Below are 19,187 nucleotides of genomic sequence, written 5' to 3' on the forward strand. Positions count from 1 at the left end.
CTATTAAATGAGTTTTTGGCCTTTTCATATTTGATCTCAGTAATTCAACTTTTGGATAGAGATTTAGAGAAGCTCAATGCATAGAGTAGGGAAGAAACGTTGAACTTTGTGCCTTCGGTCTTGTGTCTCATCTATTCCCCTGCTGCTTCACCCAGTAGAGTAGATCAGAAAAGTGCTAACCATTTTCATTCAGTTTGTACTTTCCTCAGGGAAATGTCCAAAAACTAAATGCGATGCCTTTGTTTGTCTGACTTAAAGCTGAACGATTCAAGCCTTGGCAGATTGGCCATTCCTAGCTCTTACCCGTCCAACTCCTACCCCTTCCCCCAATTCAAGAAACCAATATCCATGTGTGAACTTTGACAATGGGTATCGGAAGGCAGGGGGTGCTGGGATGGCAAGAGGGTCACATCCAAACCCTATTATGTCTTTGCCCAACAGTAAGAGGAACACTCCAGTGGGAATAAGGAATAAGAACTGTAATCTGATCTTCTCTAATTCGGGGGAGCCAAGGCCATTTATAGTGTTACTGTGGCTGCCCCCAGCAGAGATTCCCTCTCTCCACCGAGGCCAGACATTGAATATAGGAGTTTTTCTAGTTGATACATTTCACCTGCCTACTGGGAGAAAGAATGACTCCTGCAAACTTAACCTTCACTCACAGAATAATGAGGCGGAAATGTTAGGAGGTAGAAAGGTCGACTTGCCTCTTTGTTGGGAGCTTGTCATTTGAAGCCTTTGAGACTTTGGAAAAGGTGCATAAAGATTTACAAGAATTATACCAGAACGAATAGATTGTAACTATGAGGAAAGGCTGAACAGACTGGGACTCTTCTCAAGATAAAAGAAGGCAGAGGGGTGACCTGGTGGAGGTCTTCAAAGTTATGAAGGGATTCAACAGGGTAGACATGTGGATGTTTTCACTTGTGGGGGAGACCAGAATTAGAGGTTGTGAACTTATGGTATAATATACTAATAAACCCAATGGGGAATTCAGGAGAAACTTCTTTACCCATAGAGTGGTGAGAATGTGGAACTCAAACCGACAGGGAGTGGTTGAGGTGGAATAGTATGGATACATTTACAGGGAAGTGGATAAATACATGAGGGAGAAAGGAATAGAACGCTATGTTGATAGAATGAAAGGAATCAGGATGGGAGGAGGCTCGTGTAGAGTATAAACACCAGCACAAACCAGTTGGGCTGAATGGCCTGTTTCTGTACTGGACACTCTATGTAATTCTATGCATTTTACAGAATAACTTACTTTAGTTGAATTAATGCTGATCCCAGGGAAATGTGTAATCCACCTCAGTCATGGAGACCCCACAGGGGAAGAGAGAAATAAAGGGAATAATCATTTGCTATTCAAATGGGATTGTCAGGAAACCATTACATTTCCACAGGGCTGTTTTAGTGAGACACCATCCTATGAGGTTTTCCGGAGAAATGTAAAGTTTTAAATTTGATTATCAATGCCCACATACTTTTCCAAATTTCTTCCAACCCTAACCCTAACCCATTCTCAACATTTTCAGATGCTCCAATTATTAATTGCCCCAAAATCAAATCCTTGTTGCATCGCATTGAAGCCTTATATCACCAGTTCCTAATATTCTTACTAAATCTCTAATAGGTTTCTGTCTCCAAAATAAATTGAGCTAACTAGCCAATCGAGAGCATTACAAATATTCACCTAAAGTGACCAGTTAGCAACAGAACCTGAGTTAAAAGTTTTAAAGTGAGAGAATCTCAGTGAACTTTCACTCAGGGCCTTAGTTCAAACCATTCCGCCCTCGGGGAATGAAGGTTTTCACATTTTTATAAACATTTTATGTGAAATAAGTTTGGACAGATTCAACCCTCCACAAATGTGGCTCCCAGCGCGATTTGACAATCTATTGTGCCAGTGGCAAGGCGAGTGTGGTGTAGATTTTACTGAGATTGGTACTGAGATACACCATTGGTACTGAACCTCACTGATTGTCCCACACTGACATCTCGTGCTCCTAAACTCAAAATTACCTCTCCTTCTCCCCTCTCTCCTCACAAAAAATTGGTTTGCCCAGATAGCAAGGGTCGCTCAGAAGCCAAAGCAATCCAATGGGGAAAGTGCTTTGAAATCTTCCAATGTGACCAAAGCATTGTCTTGTCGGTTTGCCCCCTCCCCTCTCTGGAACATGCCTCTGCTGAAGAAATTAAACAAAATTCTCAGTTCAACTCACAACGTTATTCAATAAATTTGATTTTTAATTTCCGGGTTGTTTGGGCGGGGTCTGGGAATCTAAAGTATCTAGTGTGCTCTGAGGTTCATTTTGAATTTGCTGCTTTTAATTTGAAGCCTGGAAACCATTTCAGGCAGGATTCCCAAAAGTGCGCTGATGAACATTGATGCTGCATTACTCACTGAACGTTAAGAGATTCAGCTTCTCCAGCTTGTCTGTGGGCGAGAAAGGAGTCAGAAACTGATGTCAATGTGATGTTTTACCAGGTGCATCTGCTGCTGCCCGTAAAGAAGTCATTAGGAACAAGATTCGAGCAATTGGCAAGATGGCCAAGATGTTTTCTGTCCTCCGGTAAGCCTGGTATCCTCTGCTGTTGTTAACTAGCATTGTAATTTTGTTTGGGACTCCAGTATATTCACTTGTGTTCCCTCCAAGAATTTGAAGACATGAGTTTAATGATAAAAAAAGAGAAAATGTTGAAAATACTCAGCAGGTCAGGCAGCACCTGTGGAGAAAGAAACAGAGTAAAGGTTTCAGTTCTGATGAAAGGTGTTTTGCTTTTGTAAGTGTTTATGATGGTTGTTTCTTCGCTTGGGTTTTATAAACACTGGTTCAGTCCCAGTTGGAGTTGTGTCCAGTTCTGGGCACCATACATTGTGGAAGGATGTCAGGGTCTTGGTTAGAGTGCACAGGAGGTTTACTAGAATAGTTCCAGGGGTGAGAGGCTTCAGTTATGTGGAGAAGGTGGGATTGTTCTTCTTAGAGCAGAGAAGGTTAAGGTTCAAAATTATGAAAGATTTTGATAGAGTAAATAAGGAGAAACTGTTTCCACTGGCAGGAGAGTCAGTAACCAGAAAACAGATTTAGGCTAACTGGCAAAATAATCAGAGGGATGATAATTTTTTTAACACAGTGCATCATGATCTGCAACGCACTGGCTGAAAGGGCGGTGGAAGCATTAGCAACTTTCAAAAGGGAATTGGATAAATAGTTTTTGAGGGGAATGAATGAAAGGGGCCATGGGGAAAGAGCAGGTGAGTGGTTAGCACTTTTCAAAGAACTGACACAGGTTTGATGGGTTGAATGCTGCTGTGCTTTATAATCCTGTGCTTAATCTGAATGTCAATAACATGACCCCCAATAAGGGTTAATCTGGACTACTACAACACAATGATCATTAACCTGGACCCCAATAACATGGTGATTATTAACATGAATCCCAATATTTATTGATGAGAACCCCTATAACAGTGATAATACAAATGCATCTCAATAACTTAATGATCATTGATATGAGCCCCAATATCACAGGGATCACTTCCTGAAAAGCACCATTAAATCTGTCAGGTGCATCTTGCTTATAACAATTCCATTCTGGGATCCTTGCAATCTAATTTATACAGCACCAAGCTGAAACCATTTCCAAATGTGCTGAATTAGCGATGGTTAACGGTGTATTATATAAACGAGAGCCCCCACACGAGGCTCTGTGTTGAGAACAATAATCAGAACGTTGGATGTAGCAGTTTGTCCCCATGTTTCACAGTCTGTCTCACTTCCATTAATCTTCATCATTTGACAACTGAAGGTTGAAGGTAGAGGAGAGGTTTAAAAGAGATGTTCAGAATCTTAAAGGTTGTTGTTACAGTAAATAAGGAGAAACCGTTTCCACTGGCAGGAAAGTTGGTAACCAGAGGTGACAGGTCAAGGTTAATGACAAAAGAACCAGAGGGGGAGACGAGGAGAATATTTTATTCCACAGTGAGTTGTTGTGATCTGGAATATGCTGCCTGAAAGGATGGTGGAAGCAGATTCAATAGGAACTTTCAAAAGGGAATTGGATAAATATTTAAAAAGAGAACTTGTTTTTGGGCCAGAGGGCAATGACCGAGGTTAAAATCTAGACTGAATCCAGATTGGATCGAATCTGAATTTTTTTGATCAAATTCTGACCATCTTGTTTCACTAATGAATATTTGGATTTATGTTAATATTCATATTATTGGGGCACAGATTAATGATCCTCTCTCCCTGTGAGGACATTTTGACTGAACAATCTTCCCTCTAAATGTTCCTTGTACTGAACAGCCTACATAGTCCTGTCAGCACTCTGGACAGTTTACTTTGTAAAAAGCATGACCGACATTCAGCTGGGAATTCCTTCCAATGAACTGACCGAGATTGTTTTCCTGGATCATCTTGCAGTTGTCCACCCAAAGCATTTGATTTTGGGTTGGGTACACTGTTTACCTGTGGCCCTTAGGTTGTGTACCACCTCTGATTGTTGCAGCTTTGCTCCTGAGCAGCTCTCCACAAGCCCTTGTTCGTAGCTGGACTATCTGGGAGGGTTCCAAATCCAGGAGTGAGGAGATGGCAATCACCCAGATTGCTCTGTGTATCTTCTAAGCCCAGTGGTCAGTGTTCTGGGGAACTGAGGGAGGCGGAATAATTAAACTTGGAATGAGGGGGGGTGGGGGGTGGTTGGTGGGGAGCATTGCACGAATCAGTTTTTGCAAGTACAAAAACATTAAATTGCAATGGATAATTACACTTGACACAAATTCCAACTTGCCCCAGAAGCCTTACTGACCTCACCCTGCCAATAAAGCTCCTCTTTGTAATGGTATTCAGATTGTTTACAGCGTTTCCGTCTGAATTATTTCAGTTGATGCCTGGATCGCATTTGCAAATTAATGGTGTGAGGTTCCATTATGGGTTGGGTTATAGTCACCTGCTTTAGACTGAAGAGGTACCACCGGGAGTGAAAAGAGCCAAACCAACTCAGTCAGCACTGGCTGCTGTTCCGGATTTTGACCTTTTTTATGTCCCTCCCATTGCAGTGGTTTCTGTCCAATGTGGCTGTTCATAGGTAATTTTTGTGCTGGCCTTTTCCAGAGAGGAGAGCGAGAGTGTCCTGACACTAAAGGGCCTGACTCCCACAGGAATGCTTCCAAGTGGAGTGTTGGCTGGAGGAAAGCAAACCCTCCAAAGTGGTAAGAATGGAGTTCGTTTTTCTATCCCAACTGTTCTTGACAGATGTCAACAAGTACACCTTTGCTCTTGCCAATGATTTTACTGCCAGTGTTTTCTGATTGGACATGATCTGTTACTGGTAATGACCGACACAGAAACAAAGTGAATTAGTGCCATTTTCCTGGGAGTTAGTTATGACGTACAGTATAGAATTAGTTATTTCAGAAATTAAATGGTCCTTGCAACTGTATTTGGCCAACATCTGTTTACCACTAAAAGGTCAGTCCTTAGCTTCACACAGAAAACAAGCACAGTTCTTCACTTGGCATTGAAAAATTATTTCCTACTATCTGACCAATGGGCTAACCTCAAGCAGCAAGTTTTACTTGTGTTATTAACTTTACCGTGGATAGGATATTGGAATCATTGCCGTAATGTGTACAATTAGTTCCACAGTGCAGTCAGTGGTGAAGTGTGCACACTGCGATCATTTCTATACTTAGTTGTGTGCTGCAATGTACAGCAAATGAAATATTGCTGCAGTGTAGAAGACCACAAGGTGAGAAGATGCAGGTAACAGCAACTCAAGCTCATTTCCTAACTTCTGTCAGGCAGGGACTGTTATGTTTCTATGGCCAGGGAGGGGCTGGGGTGGCTCTTGAGACGATAGGTATACTGCACAGCACGGTGTGATCTACTGCATTCATATGGTCCAAATCTAGCCTTTCTCATTTCAGTTCTTGAAAGATTTCTCGTAAAGCTGCTCTGAGCAGACTGTAAACAACTTCACTGGTTCACTCATGTCCGTCATTACCAGGAGAGATGTACTTTTAAAAAAGAAATTCAAAAATTACTTAATATAATTTTGTAAAAAAAAAAGTAAAAGATGCAGCAAGTTGGTGAGTGTATTGTGTGCATTCTTGTTTAATTCATTATTACAGTTGCAAATTTTCATTTAATGTAGTCTATATTTGAACAGCTGGGAAAAACCTGATTGAACAATGCAACGGAAGATATAAGTAGACTTGGTGCAAACATTCATTCACAACCTGCCTTTTTTAGTTAATGAAAATCATATTAGACTTATTCTCAAAGTGTTAGACCATAAGACATAGGAGCAGAAATTAGGCCATTCACCCCAACGAGTCTGCTCCGCCATTCAATCATGGCTGATAAGTTTCTCAACCCCATTCTCCTGCCTTCTCCCCGTAACCTTTGATCCCCTTACTTGTTAGCACTATTATTAATAAAGCAGACATTAATTTTCAGAATTATGCAATGTAAATAATTATATATTTAAGGAGTCAACTCTAACCGACAAAAAAAAAGTCATAAAAATATTACCTTATTATTAGAAGCCCAGGCTCAGAGCCTTAGATTAAGAATTTCACACCCTGGAGGTGAATCCATGTCTTTGTAAATCCCTCGACTGTCTTGTGATCATGAACCCATGTTGGTTGTGATATTTGGGTGCTGCTTTTAAGATTAACAGTAGCCCCAAAATTTTGATTAAATTAAATGCTACAACTTAATTCTCTGGAGGTGTCCTCTCATTGAACCAAAACTGTATCACCCTGAGTATGTCTCCCATGAGCTGATGAGGAAATTGAGATTTATTTCTTCCAGATCAAGTGCTTAAATGACCCTGGGTAAAGTATCCTTGTGAAGGAATATTTCTTACACACACCCTTACTTACCCCTGTAGTATTTTCCCTTCATTACAGAAATTAGCTCAAAGGGCTGTTCTAATCAATGGCACCTTTTATTCTGCTTATCTCTACTGTTCAGTTTATTACAGGTAACCTGGCTGTTCCTTTTTGCTTGTTACAGGTATAACTGTCATAGTAAAGCATACGGTATCATTGTATTTCCCTAGTCCCTTCACATGTGTTTGTGTTATGTGGTAATCTAGAACATCATTCCGTTTGTTAAATTTGATCTTCAAAAAAAAATGGACAAGACAGTTAAGTATGTGATCTCTAATAAGTCTTTACTTGGGCACAGGTCTAATCTATGTCTATATTTTAAAATAATTTGTAAAATTCCTTTCTCCAGAAGTATTAATGAAGCAAAGTCAAGAGCTGTAGTTGTTTGGAAGCCTAACTTTAAATGAATGTCAATGTTTCGATCTGTTAATCTGAGCCGCAGTGATCCTGACTTTGCTGCTAATTTACAATTGTATGTTTGGATTGAAAATCTGTAACTTGAACTGAAGAGATCCCAAAGATTGAGTTTAATGTGTTTATGTAGTTCCATGAAAGCTAATGCCAGTCCTTGGCTTGAACGATAAGTTAACGCCTTAACTTTTATAAGTAAATGATTAATTAATAAATAGAAAGATGTTATTAAAATATATTTAGTGTTCTCTACACATCAGTATTGGTAACTGCTCCTGAATACTGAGTTAAGTGGATTGTCCACATAATGTACTATATTGTAGCAGGAGAATTGTTAACTACATCACAGTTTCTTTCCCCCCCCCTCTTTCACTGTATGATATACCTATTGAATGTATAAATTTCACACGATAAATGTTGGGTGAGCCTTGGGCACGAATGAAACTGACCATCACTCAGCTACATGTTGAAGTCTCCCAGTACTTGAGATTTTTCCAGAATTGTTGACTTGTACTGTCGCATTTGATTAACTGAAGTAAATTGTCTCCTGATATATCTATGTATGTGTGAACTGGGTATTGTGTGTGGAATGGGGATGTCTGTTCAATGCTCCCCATGAACTTCCTCTCTGCTTCACTCCTTCCAATATTCTATTTGCTTTCTGATGTACTCTTTCTCTCTCCCTTCTGTTCAGACGAATCAGGTACCCGTTTCATTCACTTCACTCATGTACCTTTGTACGTCAGTGTTCTGTGTGTTGGTGCTAACTCACACATGCTAATAACATTCACCTGTGCAAACTGATATATGGGATCACCAATATAAAAAAACATTTTCTACCTGGAAACGAACATTAAAAGTACTGAGGAAAGCAGTTCCCTCAAGCGAGGATTGATTGGTTTCCTGGCAGCTCCCAGCCAAATGCTGTGTAGTTGCACCATTCTGGATTGTCACTACCTCCGTTTTTATTTCTTTTTATTATTCAATGAATTGCTTCATTTCTTATTACTTTATTTAAATTCAAGCAGAAAAGCAGATGCTGGCAGCAAAAAAAAAAATGAAATTCAGCATCACCATAGAAATATATTTGTGGTTTAAAGGCATCAGATCTTAAAACATCTACATGGAGGATCATTTAATTGGTGAGATAAAGCACCCAGAAGCTGGGTCACTGGAATACCTGCAGTATTTGATGGAATATAAAATAATTTCCTTGCGTAGATGTGCATAATAGACACACTGGAATTTTATGGTTTCCTCTGCTATTGTAATGCTGCAATACTACAGGAAATTATTGGAAAGCTGCTACAGTAAGAGACAGCACTCAACCAAACCAACTGAGTTACCATAACTTGTTGGAAGAAATATCCCGATTAAAAAAGGGTCCCGTGAGCATTTTTTAACGTCAAGGCTTTCAATGCCATGAATCCAGGTGATCAGGAGAAAGCATTTGTCAAACAGAAGATAGTAATTGAGAACAAATCTTATCGCAACTGATGTCCCATCATCGAGAATGAAGAAAGGACGAGCGATGAGCGAGAAACCGTGTAGCTCAATCAAATCGAAGGTTGAACGTTCCGGATGACAAGCCCAAAAAAAAACAACAACACTGCCGAAGCAATTTCATTTCCCCAACCAGTGTAGAACTGAAAAGCTGTAGAATTGTGAAGCCACCCTGCCATCCACTGGCAATCATATTGTAAACTCCTGGGTGAGGCAGAAACAAATCCTTTAAATCCATGGTTCACTAGGGGAGGAAATAAAGCTGGAAAATCCCTCTCTGGTTCCCTTAGGAACTTGAAACTAATCCAGGAGATCACATTTAACTGTACTCAGTATCTCACTACCTTGTTATGAGATCTGATCCTCAGCCCCCAGACCAATGCTCTTTCGAAAGGATGCAGAAATTAATAGGGTTGCAACTGAATGGCCCACCACTTGAGGGGGCAATAAAAGGCAATCACTTAGTGATTAACTCTAGTCACCTGTAGGCCAGACCAGGTAGCAGTACAAGATTCTCTTCCCACAAGGACATTAAGGAACCAGTTGGCTTTTATATCAATATAGTAGCTTTCTTAATAATTTTTTCCTAGTACAGTTTACAAGTGGCCAATTTATCGTGGTGAGATTTGAACCCCTGGGTCTCATGGTTTCAACCAGGATCTAATATCCCCAAAAGGGCTGCCACAGGGAATATTCTTTCTCATCGACTGAGCAGTTCTCATTGGTGACTGTACTGGATAATGCCTTTGGCAGATGTCTCGAATTGGCGGGTGTTAAAACATGCCTAAACATTCTGCAGAATGGTAAATGAATTAGTGTATGACACTACTGTGAGTTAGTTGATGGAACCTAGATCAAAACGAGCAAAAAAAAATCTTCCATTTATATAACATCGTTAATGTAATAAAACATCCCAAGGCGCTTCACAGGAGCATTTTCAAACAAAAATATGACACCCAGTCACACAAAGGGACACTAGGCGAGCGACTAAAAGCTTGGCCACAGAGGTTGGTTTAAAGGAGCATTTGAAACATGCAGTAAGACAGAGGGGTTTAGGGAGGGAATCCCAGAGCTTAGGGTTCAGGCAGCTGAAGACACTGGGTGCGAATAAAACCAGGGATGTTTATGAGGCCAGAATTGAAGGAACACAGCAATCTCAGAGGTTTGTGGGGCTGGAGGACATTACAGAGATAGGGAGGGATGAGGCCATAGAGGAATTTGAAAGGATGGAAATTTTCCAATAGAGACATTGGTGGACATGCAGGTGAGATGCCTGCCTCAATAGGGGGCAGACTTAGTGGATCAGGCCCCCTCGTCAATACAAGTGACTTTTTCGAAGTGGGGACATGTTTCCTAGCAACCGTTCATATTTTGTAGAAACACTTTGAGTTCAGTGGATGAAGATGAGTCTGCCATGGTCAGTAACTTACTTCTTCCTTTGCCATGGGAGGTATCTGATTTTGCCAAACAACATGGTGATTTTGGCCCCTTTAACATTACTGCTCACTCCAGGAGTTAACTAGAGAGAATGTTGGCTGATTAATCCCACCTCCCAGTTTCACAGTCTCTCTCCCTTCGCATGCTCCAATTCTCCTTCACACTACTTGTCACTCTCATCCACAGTGTCTGGAATTTCCTATTCACCTACCTGTACCTCAGATGCTCCTCCCTCTGTGCCTATCTTGCCTTTATGCCAATCCTCCAACTTTGTCTGTCACAGAAATATCCATTTCTTTGTTTTAATCCAATCTAACTACAGGGCTCTGTTTGGTGTCAATTTCAATCTTTTGCTGCATCTCACACACACACACACATACACACGCGCTCTCTCTCTCTCACTCGCTCTCTCTCTGACTGTTCCTCTCTCTCTCACAGTCCCTCCCTCTCTCTCGTCCCTCTCACCCATCCCCTCTCTCCCCTTCTTGTTATTGCCTAACTGATGCTCCACCTCACAAACACGATTATGATTTGGCCTTTCTCGATTGCCATTTTTTTTATCTGTAGCCTCTGCAACTGCTAGGAGTTCTTGACAATCACCAGGACCTCATAGAGATTGTGTCAACATCCCCAATGGGGGGTGCTGCAGGGTGACAGGATGTATTGGAAACTGGCCAGCACCTGGGCATATACTGTGCAGATCCCTCTTGGCCAGGTTTGGCTTAGCTGAAAGCACCTCAAGGACAGCTGTTCACACAACTTTCATTTCACACACAAAATATTTGTTTATGGTCAACAGAAAATCTGTTTAGAAAACTTACAGATTTTTTAGAGATACGCTAAAGAAGATTTCTCTGCATCTATTGTGCAGATGGGTTTATATTAGATGTATAAAAATGATATGATAAGATTATCAGCCCGAACTGATTGCATTTTCCAAAGTTGAACAGTAAATTTACTATATCCAAATTGCTGGTGACCCATTAGCCTCAGCATTTAGCTGATATTTCCCAAGAGAGAATGTATCTGTGAAGCCAGTTCCCAGTCAGCACTTCCATTGAACAAAGCTGGTCACTCTTGGACCATGCTAAGCTCAGAGAGCGTGGGTTATCAACTTGGAGTCAGAAATCACCAACGCTGAAGGAATGACGAGGAGCCAAGTGTACAAGCAATGCGAAAATTCAAATGGGCAGGATGTGCAGGTCACGGAACTGAAGATTGGAATCTTTGGGAATTAATGGAATGGATTCCAGTTGCAACATGAGCTGCGTGGAATGCCAAAACCAAAATGGCTAGGACTGTGTAAAGAAAGACTTGACCTGCAAGAAATGACAAATAACTAACATAAGTGGCTCTCAAAGCAAGAGTGCACTGACAAGAACTGGTAGTATCTCTGGCCAGCCTCAGTTATTGATTATTGGTGAGTTTCAATAACTCACTTGGTCTGAAGCACTTGAACCAGCAAGTCTGTCACAATCAGAGGGAAAGGATTGTCCTCTGCAATGTGGATTTTTTCCCCAGGTACAGCATGTCCAAAACTCATTGGCAGGAGCTCCAAATCAAAACCCAAATTTATAACAGCAAAATGATTTGAGCATTTTCCTGCAGCACAGTTTCTCCTAGGACAGTGAGATGTGGTGTCAGTTTTGAACCTCTGGCTGAGAATTAACACGACTGTCACAGTACACCGCATGTTATTTACTCAATCTGTGAAAATCCAGTACATCTTATACTGCATAAACCTAAATCAGTGTTTCTTGTTTATCATTTCGAAACAGCTGTTTCAAGCAGGCATCATTCACTATTACTATTCGTAGAGAATGGTGAAAGAGCCCTAACAAGTGCCACAGACTTAGTGAGTTTTGCATGTCTTTCCCAGTAACGAGAGAATGTTGGTGGACATAATTTGGCCTAATGTACCTTTCTTCTTAAGCACTTTACCTTGTGAGAGTTTGCACTTATCTTCCATCAGATACTGTAAACCAATGAATTGTGATTCCGTAATCCATGCATACACACTCAGACAGAAATAACACACTGATTTTTCTGCTCAATGATCACAATCAATTTTTCTTTTCCCTCCTTCCATACAAACTGACTGTGTGTTGTTCTTTGTGAACGTGTTGTTCGTAGTTTCTCATCTCCACATAAGAGTACTAAAGCTTGTATTAGACTTGCTGCAGTTACTATTTTTTTGCTACTCGTTGTTGTTAAGAGTATAAATTCTCAACTCAACTTTCTCATCCAATTTGCAAACCTTTTCTTTTCTTCAGCTACTGTTGAGGCTATTGAGGCTGATGAAGGTAATATATTTGACAGTCCCCTTTCTGTTGTACAACTGATGGGGTCTGTGCTGGGTTTATGCATAATTGTGTGTATATGTGTGTGTGTATGTGTGTGTGCGCGCGTATGTATATATATATAAAATATATATATTCCTGTAGTGTGTACATGATGCGTGGGTGTTGGGCTAACCAGCAGTTGTCTAACACTCCTTAACACTGTGTCACATATTAACCATGTTGAGGTGTGGCTTGCTTTTAAATAGATTTATCCTTTTATGCAGTTGTGTCCTTTGTTCTTGCAAAAACCCACTTGCGTCTTCTGGCTGAACTGTAATGTTACTCAGAGTTGTACTGTCCAGAAGAACTATTAACAACAACTTTGATGCTTCAAAATTGGCTTGAGATGCTTAAGCAAGAGCAAAATCGACTGCTAATTAAATAGCGGTTACCTAACTGCTATTTACACTCAGTTTTAAAACCTTCTTCTTAACAAACTCTGATCCACAGTCTGCATCGGTGGTGGAAATTCAGTTTTGCTTTTTTTTCTGTGACTCTGTGGCTTTGCTGTGTGTTTTGTTTACTAGTATCTGTGTAAACTACAATGTTACCCTGTTGTCTGACCAGGAACAACAGCAGCAAGTTGGATTACTGTGTTACACATGATGAATGAAATCTGAATCACCAGCTTTTTCAGGGAGACCTATAAATAATTACTAGCCTTTGAGTGATATGCAGTGGGACCTGCTTACAGTGCCCTTTAATTACGGTAAACTTCAATCTTCACAGTTAATTAAAAATATAACTCCCTGATGCAATGCAACCATCATTCAAGTCTGAAAATATAAATATTAATCTCCGCTTTATTTAGCTTGTATAATTAGTGGAATGTGCCAAATACGAGTTGAAGATAAAATGCTTCCGCTTATGAAGTGTTTCATCTTTCTGTTTGAAATTTTTGAAAAGCTGTCAGACAATCTCAGAATCTGGAATTTGCTTCAACATCTTGATCACAACTGAAACTTGAAAATGTTTGTCAAAACTTCCCCTCAACTTGAGTTGGCCTGGGACACAGGGAGTCCCTGTTGGAACTAACACCATTTCATTATTAAAAGGATCCCACTGTAATAATCAAAACCACATTAACCGCTTGTTTGCTGCATGGTTTCTGGAGTTGACAAATGGAATGGTTAACAATCATTGTGGCTGTATTGAACATTGTGGCTGTATTGAACATTGTGGCTGTATTGAACATTCCTAATGAGCTGCAGGTAACGTCCTGCATGAAGTGTCTCTTTAATGACATGTTGATTTAAAATGGAGTGACATTTCCTCTTAACCTTTTGAGTACTGAATGCCCTTGGCTGATTTCGTTACTCACTATGAGTCCTTGGTTTTCTAATGTACAGCGACAGCAAAACAGTGTGTGTTTCTACGTTGCTGTACCAAAGAGCTAGCACAGACATGATGCGTTGAATGGCGTCCTCTGCTGTTTCATTCTACAATAGCATGCAGCTGATTATCATGTCTTGAGAGGTTTACATGGAATGGCTGGTGGGAATATTCCAAACGGAGACTAGGTACTCCCTCAGTGAGGCCAGATATTAATCTGGTTATCATAAAGTACATTCTGATAATATCTGGTCACAGAGCGACTGAAGCCCATGAAGCCTACCCCAGGCCCATGGTTGAGCTCAGCACACACCAAGGTTTTGTTACAGCAAGGATTACAGTCTCCACCCTGGGTTTCTGAGGAGAGAGAAGCAGCATAAGAAACAGACAATAACTCAATAAATTGACTTCTCCCCCCTGTTCCCTTCACTTGGGAAATATCTGGATATAAATCAGTAATCCTTTATTGAACCGAACTGACCCAAAGGATTCAAGGAAAGTGCAAAACATATTGCTTAGAGGATTGTGACTGAACAGCAAAGTGTCCTTACCATGTGTGCATACCTGTGTGTTCTGAACGATTGTCCTGGTTCTCAAAGGGTTAAACATGTCACTTGATCGTCTATATTATTAAACGCCTGGACACTTCAACCAGTTTTGGCCCCACAGTTCTGCCTCGTTTCTTTCCTTCAGTTCTTACTTTTATCACCAAGCTTCTCAGGGTTGTTTCAGCTTCTGTAATGCGAATATTTATATTTTGTGACCAGTAAAACACAATTATTTTTAATATTTATTCTCCCAAATTTTAACTTTTTTTTTCCCCCTTCCCCTTTTCTGTCTTCATTCTGTAAATTATTGCTGAGTCAGGAGAGAGATCAGCGAATTGATCCAGTTGTCTTGTTGATGGTGTCTTTGTTACCAGCCACTATGACACACTTTCATGCCTCCCAATGGGAGGAGAGCTGAGCAACAATATTGACATAATTTGGAAATATTTAGCGTGTGAAATTGGAGGGATGAACCCACACCTCAGCATTGCATCAAACAGCAGCTGGTAAATTCGGCAGGGAGCATCATTGTGCTGCCCTGTAAAACCTGAATGTAACAGAAGGATAAAAAGCAACCAAACAATGAACCAAAATCGAAGACTTGTCTGATTGTTCCGTGACATACCATTGTGGTATAAATAGTCCTTTCCTGCCTCCCTTCCCAGTCACTTTGCCAATGTTAGGGGAGGCAATGGCGCAGTGGTATTGTTGCTGGATTTTACTAGTCCAGCGACGAGTACCGGGGACCCGGGTTTGAATGCAGATGATGAAATTTGAATTCAATAAAAATTTGAATTCAATAAAAGTCTGGAAGCCTAACGATGACCATGAAACCATCTGGTTCACTGATCCCTGACCCCCTTTAGGGAAGGAAATCTGCTGGCCTACATGTGACTCCAGACATGGTTGACTCTTAAATTCCCTTGCAATTAGGGATGAATGAATTTTTAAAAAATGTCCTAGCCTGATTCATAGAAACGTGCAGCACAGAAGGAGCCCATCATGCCTGTGACATCTCCTTGAACAAACTATCCAAAAGTCCCACTCTTTCTAGTTTCCCCAAAGTCCCGCAAATTGTTCTTTGAAAAATATTTATCCACTACCGCTTTTGCATTCTTGCTGGACTTTTCCCACTGAGTTTTGTTCACTGATAACCTAGTAACTAGGTCCAGGTGTATAAAAGATGAATTAATTTTCTGGTACAATTCAAGAAATCTGCCACTTGAATGAGATGTACCTGGACCATTTCACAATGGCTATGCCTTGACATAAATGCACATGACATTGCAAGGTGCATTTGTTCAGCCGTTTGCCTTAATAAACGTTAATAAACTCCACACTGTGGAGGATATCTTTTCATTTATATTGAGTTTTTAATGTTTGGTTCCTTAAGCTTCATGTCTTTCAACTGAAAGTAATACCCATCACTTCACTCTGAAGTTCTCTTTGTTTTCTAACTTCACTGCATGTCAAGTGGAACAGAATTGGGCCAAAACTGGTTTGAAGTGGAACTAGGTGAATAGAATTATATACATGATGACTGATTTCTGAAATAGAAATCTGATACCAACAATTACAGTTACACCAATTTTATTAACTTCAAAAAAGGGTGGACTATTAAACCCATTGCTGCCTGTAAGCTCCATAGGTTCAGTTCAGTATGGTTTACTACAAATAAGTTGATAACAGTTTCTTAAATCTTGAATTTACACCACAATGTGCTAACCAAGTAACTGTACTGAATTTGTGTATTGATTTGGGGTGAAAAAAAATTGTGGTTTCACATTTTTCCCCCTTATTTCTCCCCTCCCCCATGTCACTCCTACCCGCCCCTGCCCCCCTTACCCTTCCTTCCCGACTCCCTACCCTTCCTTCCCGTCTCCCTACCCTTCCTTCCCGTCTCCCTACCCTTCCTTCCCGTCTCCCTACCCTTCCTTCCCGTCTCCCTTCCCTTCCTCCCCGTCTCCCTACCCTTCCTTCCCGTCTCCCTGCCCTTCCTTCCCGTCTCCCTGCCCTTCCTTCCCGTCTCCCTACCCTTCCTTCCCGACTCCCTGCCCTTCCTTCCCGTCTCCCTGCCCTTCCTCCCCGTCTCCCTACCCTTCCTTCCCGTCTCCCTACCCTTCCCGACTCCCTGCCCTTCCTTCCCGTCTCCCTACCCTTCCTTCCCGTCTCCCTACCCTTCCTTCCCGTCTCCCTGCCCTTCCTTCCCGTCTCCCTGCCCTTCCTTCCCGTCTCCCTGCCCTTCCTCCCCGTCTCCCTGCCCTTCCTTCCCGTCTCCCTACCCTTCCTTCCCGTCTCCCTACCCTTCCTTCCCGTCTCCCTACCCTTCCTTCCCGTCTCCCTACCCTTCCTTCCCGTCTCCCTACCCTTCCTCCCCGTCACCCTACCCTTCCTCCCCGTCTCCCTACCCTTCCTTCCCGTCTCCCTACCCTTCCTTCCCGTCTCCCTACCCTTTCTTCCCGTCTCCCTACCCTTCCTCCCCGTCTCCCTACCCTTCCTTCCCGTCTCCCTACCCTTCCTTCCCGTCTCCCTACCCTTCCTTCCCGTCTCCTTACCCTTCCTTCCTGTCTCCTGACTCTGCCTCGTCTACGGATCATCTGCTGTGAAACCTCTCCCCCGCTCAGCTATCCGAGGTTTCTCACCCCAGCATAAGATCAGCAGCTTTGCCGAAGCTAAAGGCTTGGATCGTATCAACGAGAGGATGCCCCCTCGCCGAGATGGAATACCGAGTGACGGCAGCCTTAACTCCATCAACAAGGTGGTCTGCTCAGAGGCGAACGGCACTGAGAGCGGCAATATTCAGTGATCCTTTCGCAGTTTCCAGTTCCAAGGCATGATTGTATTGTTGCCACATAAGCGGTTTGACATTCTTGCCTCTGATTACTGCTGCATGCTCTGGGAGCTAGGTATTGGATGACAGATTACAGTAACAGAGTGATAGAAATTGTTTTGTGATTGTTGACAGTTAAGTTACCTCAGATGGGATATGCCTTTGCTTCTAGACAAGCACAAAGTTAAATGCTGGTTAAATATTACACATTAGATGAATCAAAATGTTTTCCTTTTGCATCAAGGAAGACTCGCAGATCTATTTTGAAAAGGCCTTTACTATACTGGATGTGGGATCTCTGTCTAGTAGCTCTTTAATCTTCTAGTGTCCATTTACGATTGCAGAACTAAAAGTTTGACATATTAAAAAAAAATTGAAAATATGAGGTTGTACAAACTAAATAATAGCTGATTTGAGATGTGGACTATTTATTAACATTTTTGTTGCTCTTTTACAAGAGTTTCAAACAAATTAGGCAGTCTTAAAAAAAAAAGGAAATTGTAAAGTTGCAAAATCATTAAAAATGCCAAAAATCAAATTTGGTTTTTGTACAAATTCTGCTTACCTCAGGTTGATTTAGTGTGTTTGAATGCTACCAGTTTATGTATTTACCTAGCTTACTCACTTGGCAATGGATACCCTTTTTCCAAAAAAAAACTGGAAATTTATTTATAACTTTTATCATTCATTTTTCTTATTATATTTCATTTGCGTTGAGTTGGTTGTGGCTTGCTGGAATTGTATATTAATGAGTGACGCATTCATATTTTAAATTTTATTTTAACTATATGAAGAACAAGACATACCATATAAAATGCAGTGAATAGCATCTGTAGTCTGTAAAACTGTCCTATGCATGTTTTTTCCCCAATTTATGGCTGTACTGTCCCTATATGGGACTGTAATGCGCTTAGTGATCTGACATATACTGGAAATGTAATGTAAACTTGCATACTTTATATTCACTGTATGAAATTGCTTAATGCCTTTTGAATTTTTGTAATTTAAAAAAAAAGAAACTTCTTGAAATTATTTCAGAGAGGGATTGGAACCTTTGAACATTTTTCAGTACACATAAGTGCACATGTAGAAGAATAGCATGTTTATCAAACATTGTGAAAATTAAACAATCGATGTGTGGGTACATGTAAAACTCTAGATGCATGAAGCTGTTTTAGTCACGATGGTGGAGCCTGACTTTTTTCTTTCGTGCCACAATAAAACATTGAGTGTATTTCCACCTTTGCTGTATATCAGTTACGGGTTTGATGATATGGTTAAAAACTGGTCCATAATGGATAATCCATTGATCTTTTTTTTAACAACTGTAAATGTGCCCAAGTAATTCACTACAACCTTGAATGCCTTGCCTTTGTAATTTGACCTCTGAAACGTCAGCAGTTTAAGCATGCACTTGTAACAATGAGGAAGTATTTTATATTACTATTTCAATAAAACATGCATGAACTTACTGGTGTGTATATATTCCTTAAGTGGTTTTCGATGTGCAGTAACTGATCCTTCACTTCCAAGTTGAGGAAAATGGAAGGTATATATACATATAGTCATACCACTATTCCCGGTCAACATGGAGATGATTGGATAAAGCCTCCGTCAGTCACGTTTGGATACTGCACTGCTGAAAGTAATGGTGATAGATTTTACACATCTCATTTATTTTGTGTAGCTATGCTCCACCAACTGCAATTTCCTGGAGAAATAACCCTGCTGTTGTTGGGAGAAGTTGCTGTAGTTTCATCATGAGCTGTGTTTGCTGTGTTTCTCACGGACTTATTTTAAATAGACTCTGCTGTCAAATAGCCTTGGTACAAAATTTGCTTAAGCCCCGCTCTTCTCAGATCGTTGGATGGCACAGCAGT

General features: G+C 40.9%; 1 protein-coding gene across 3 annotated transcripts in view; it reads left to right on the forward strand.

The window, feature by feature from the left end:
* Positions 1-18,778, forward strand: part of LOC144694479 (protein phosphatase 3 catalytic subunit alpha) — a 324,803-nt gene extending 306,025 nt beyond the window's left edge. For 2 of the 3 annotated variants that reach the window (XM_078564995.1, XM_078565169.1), the window contains 4 exons: positions 2,492-2,576; positions 5,121-5,218; positions 12,529-12,558; positions 17,102-18,778. In XM_078564995.1, coding sequence (XP_078421121.1) covers positions 2,492-2,576; positions 5,121-5,218; positions 12,529-12,558; positions 17,102-17,283 — 395 coding nt within the window. In that variant the 3' untranslated portion in view covers positions 17,284-18,778. The remainder of the gene's footprint in view (positions 1-2,491; positions 2,577-5,120; positions 5,219-12,528; positions 12,559-17,101) is intronic. The other variant, XM_078565086.1, reaches the window with a different exon arrangement.
* The last annotated feature ends 409 nt before the right edge of the window (positions 18,779-19,187 follow it).

The sequence above is a fragment of the Cetorhinus maximus genome, chromosome 1 (assembly GCF_964194155.1).
Source record: "Cetorhinus maximus chromosome 1, sCetMax3.hap1.1, whole genome shotgun sequence".
Taxonomy (NCBI): Eukaryota; Metazoa; Chordata; class Chondrichthyes; order Lamniformes; family Cetorhinidae; genus Cetorhinus; species Cetorhinus maximus.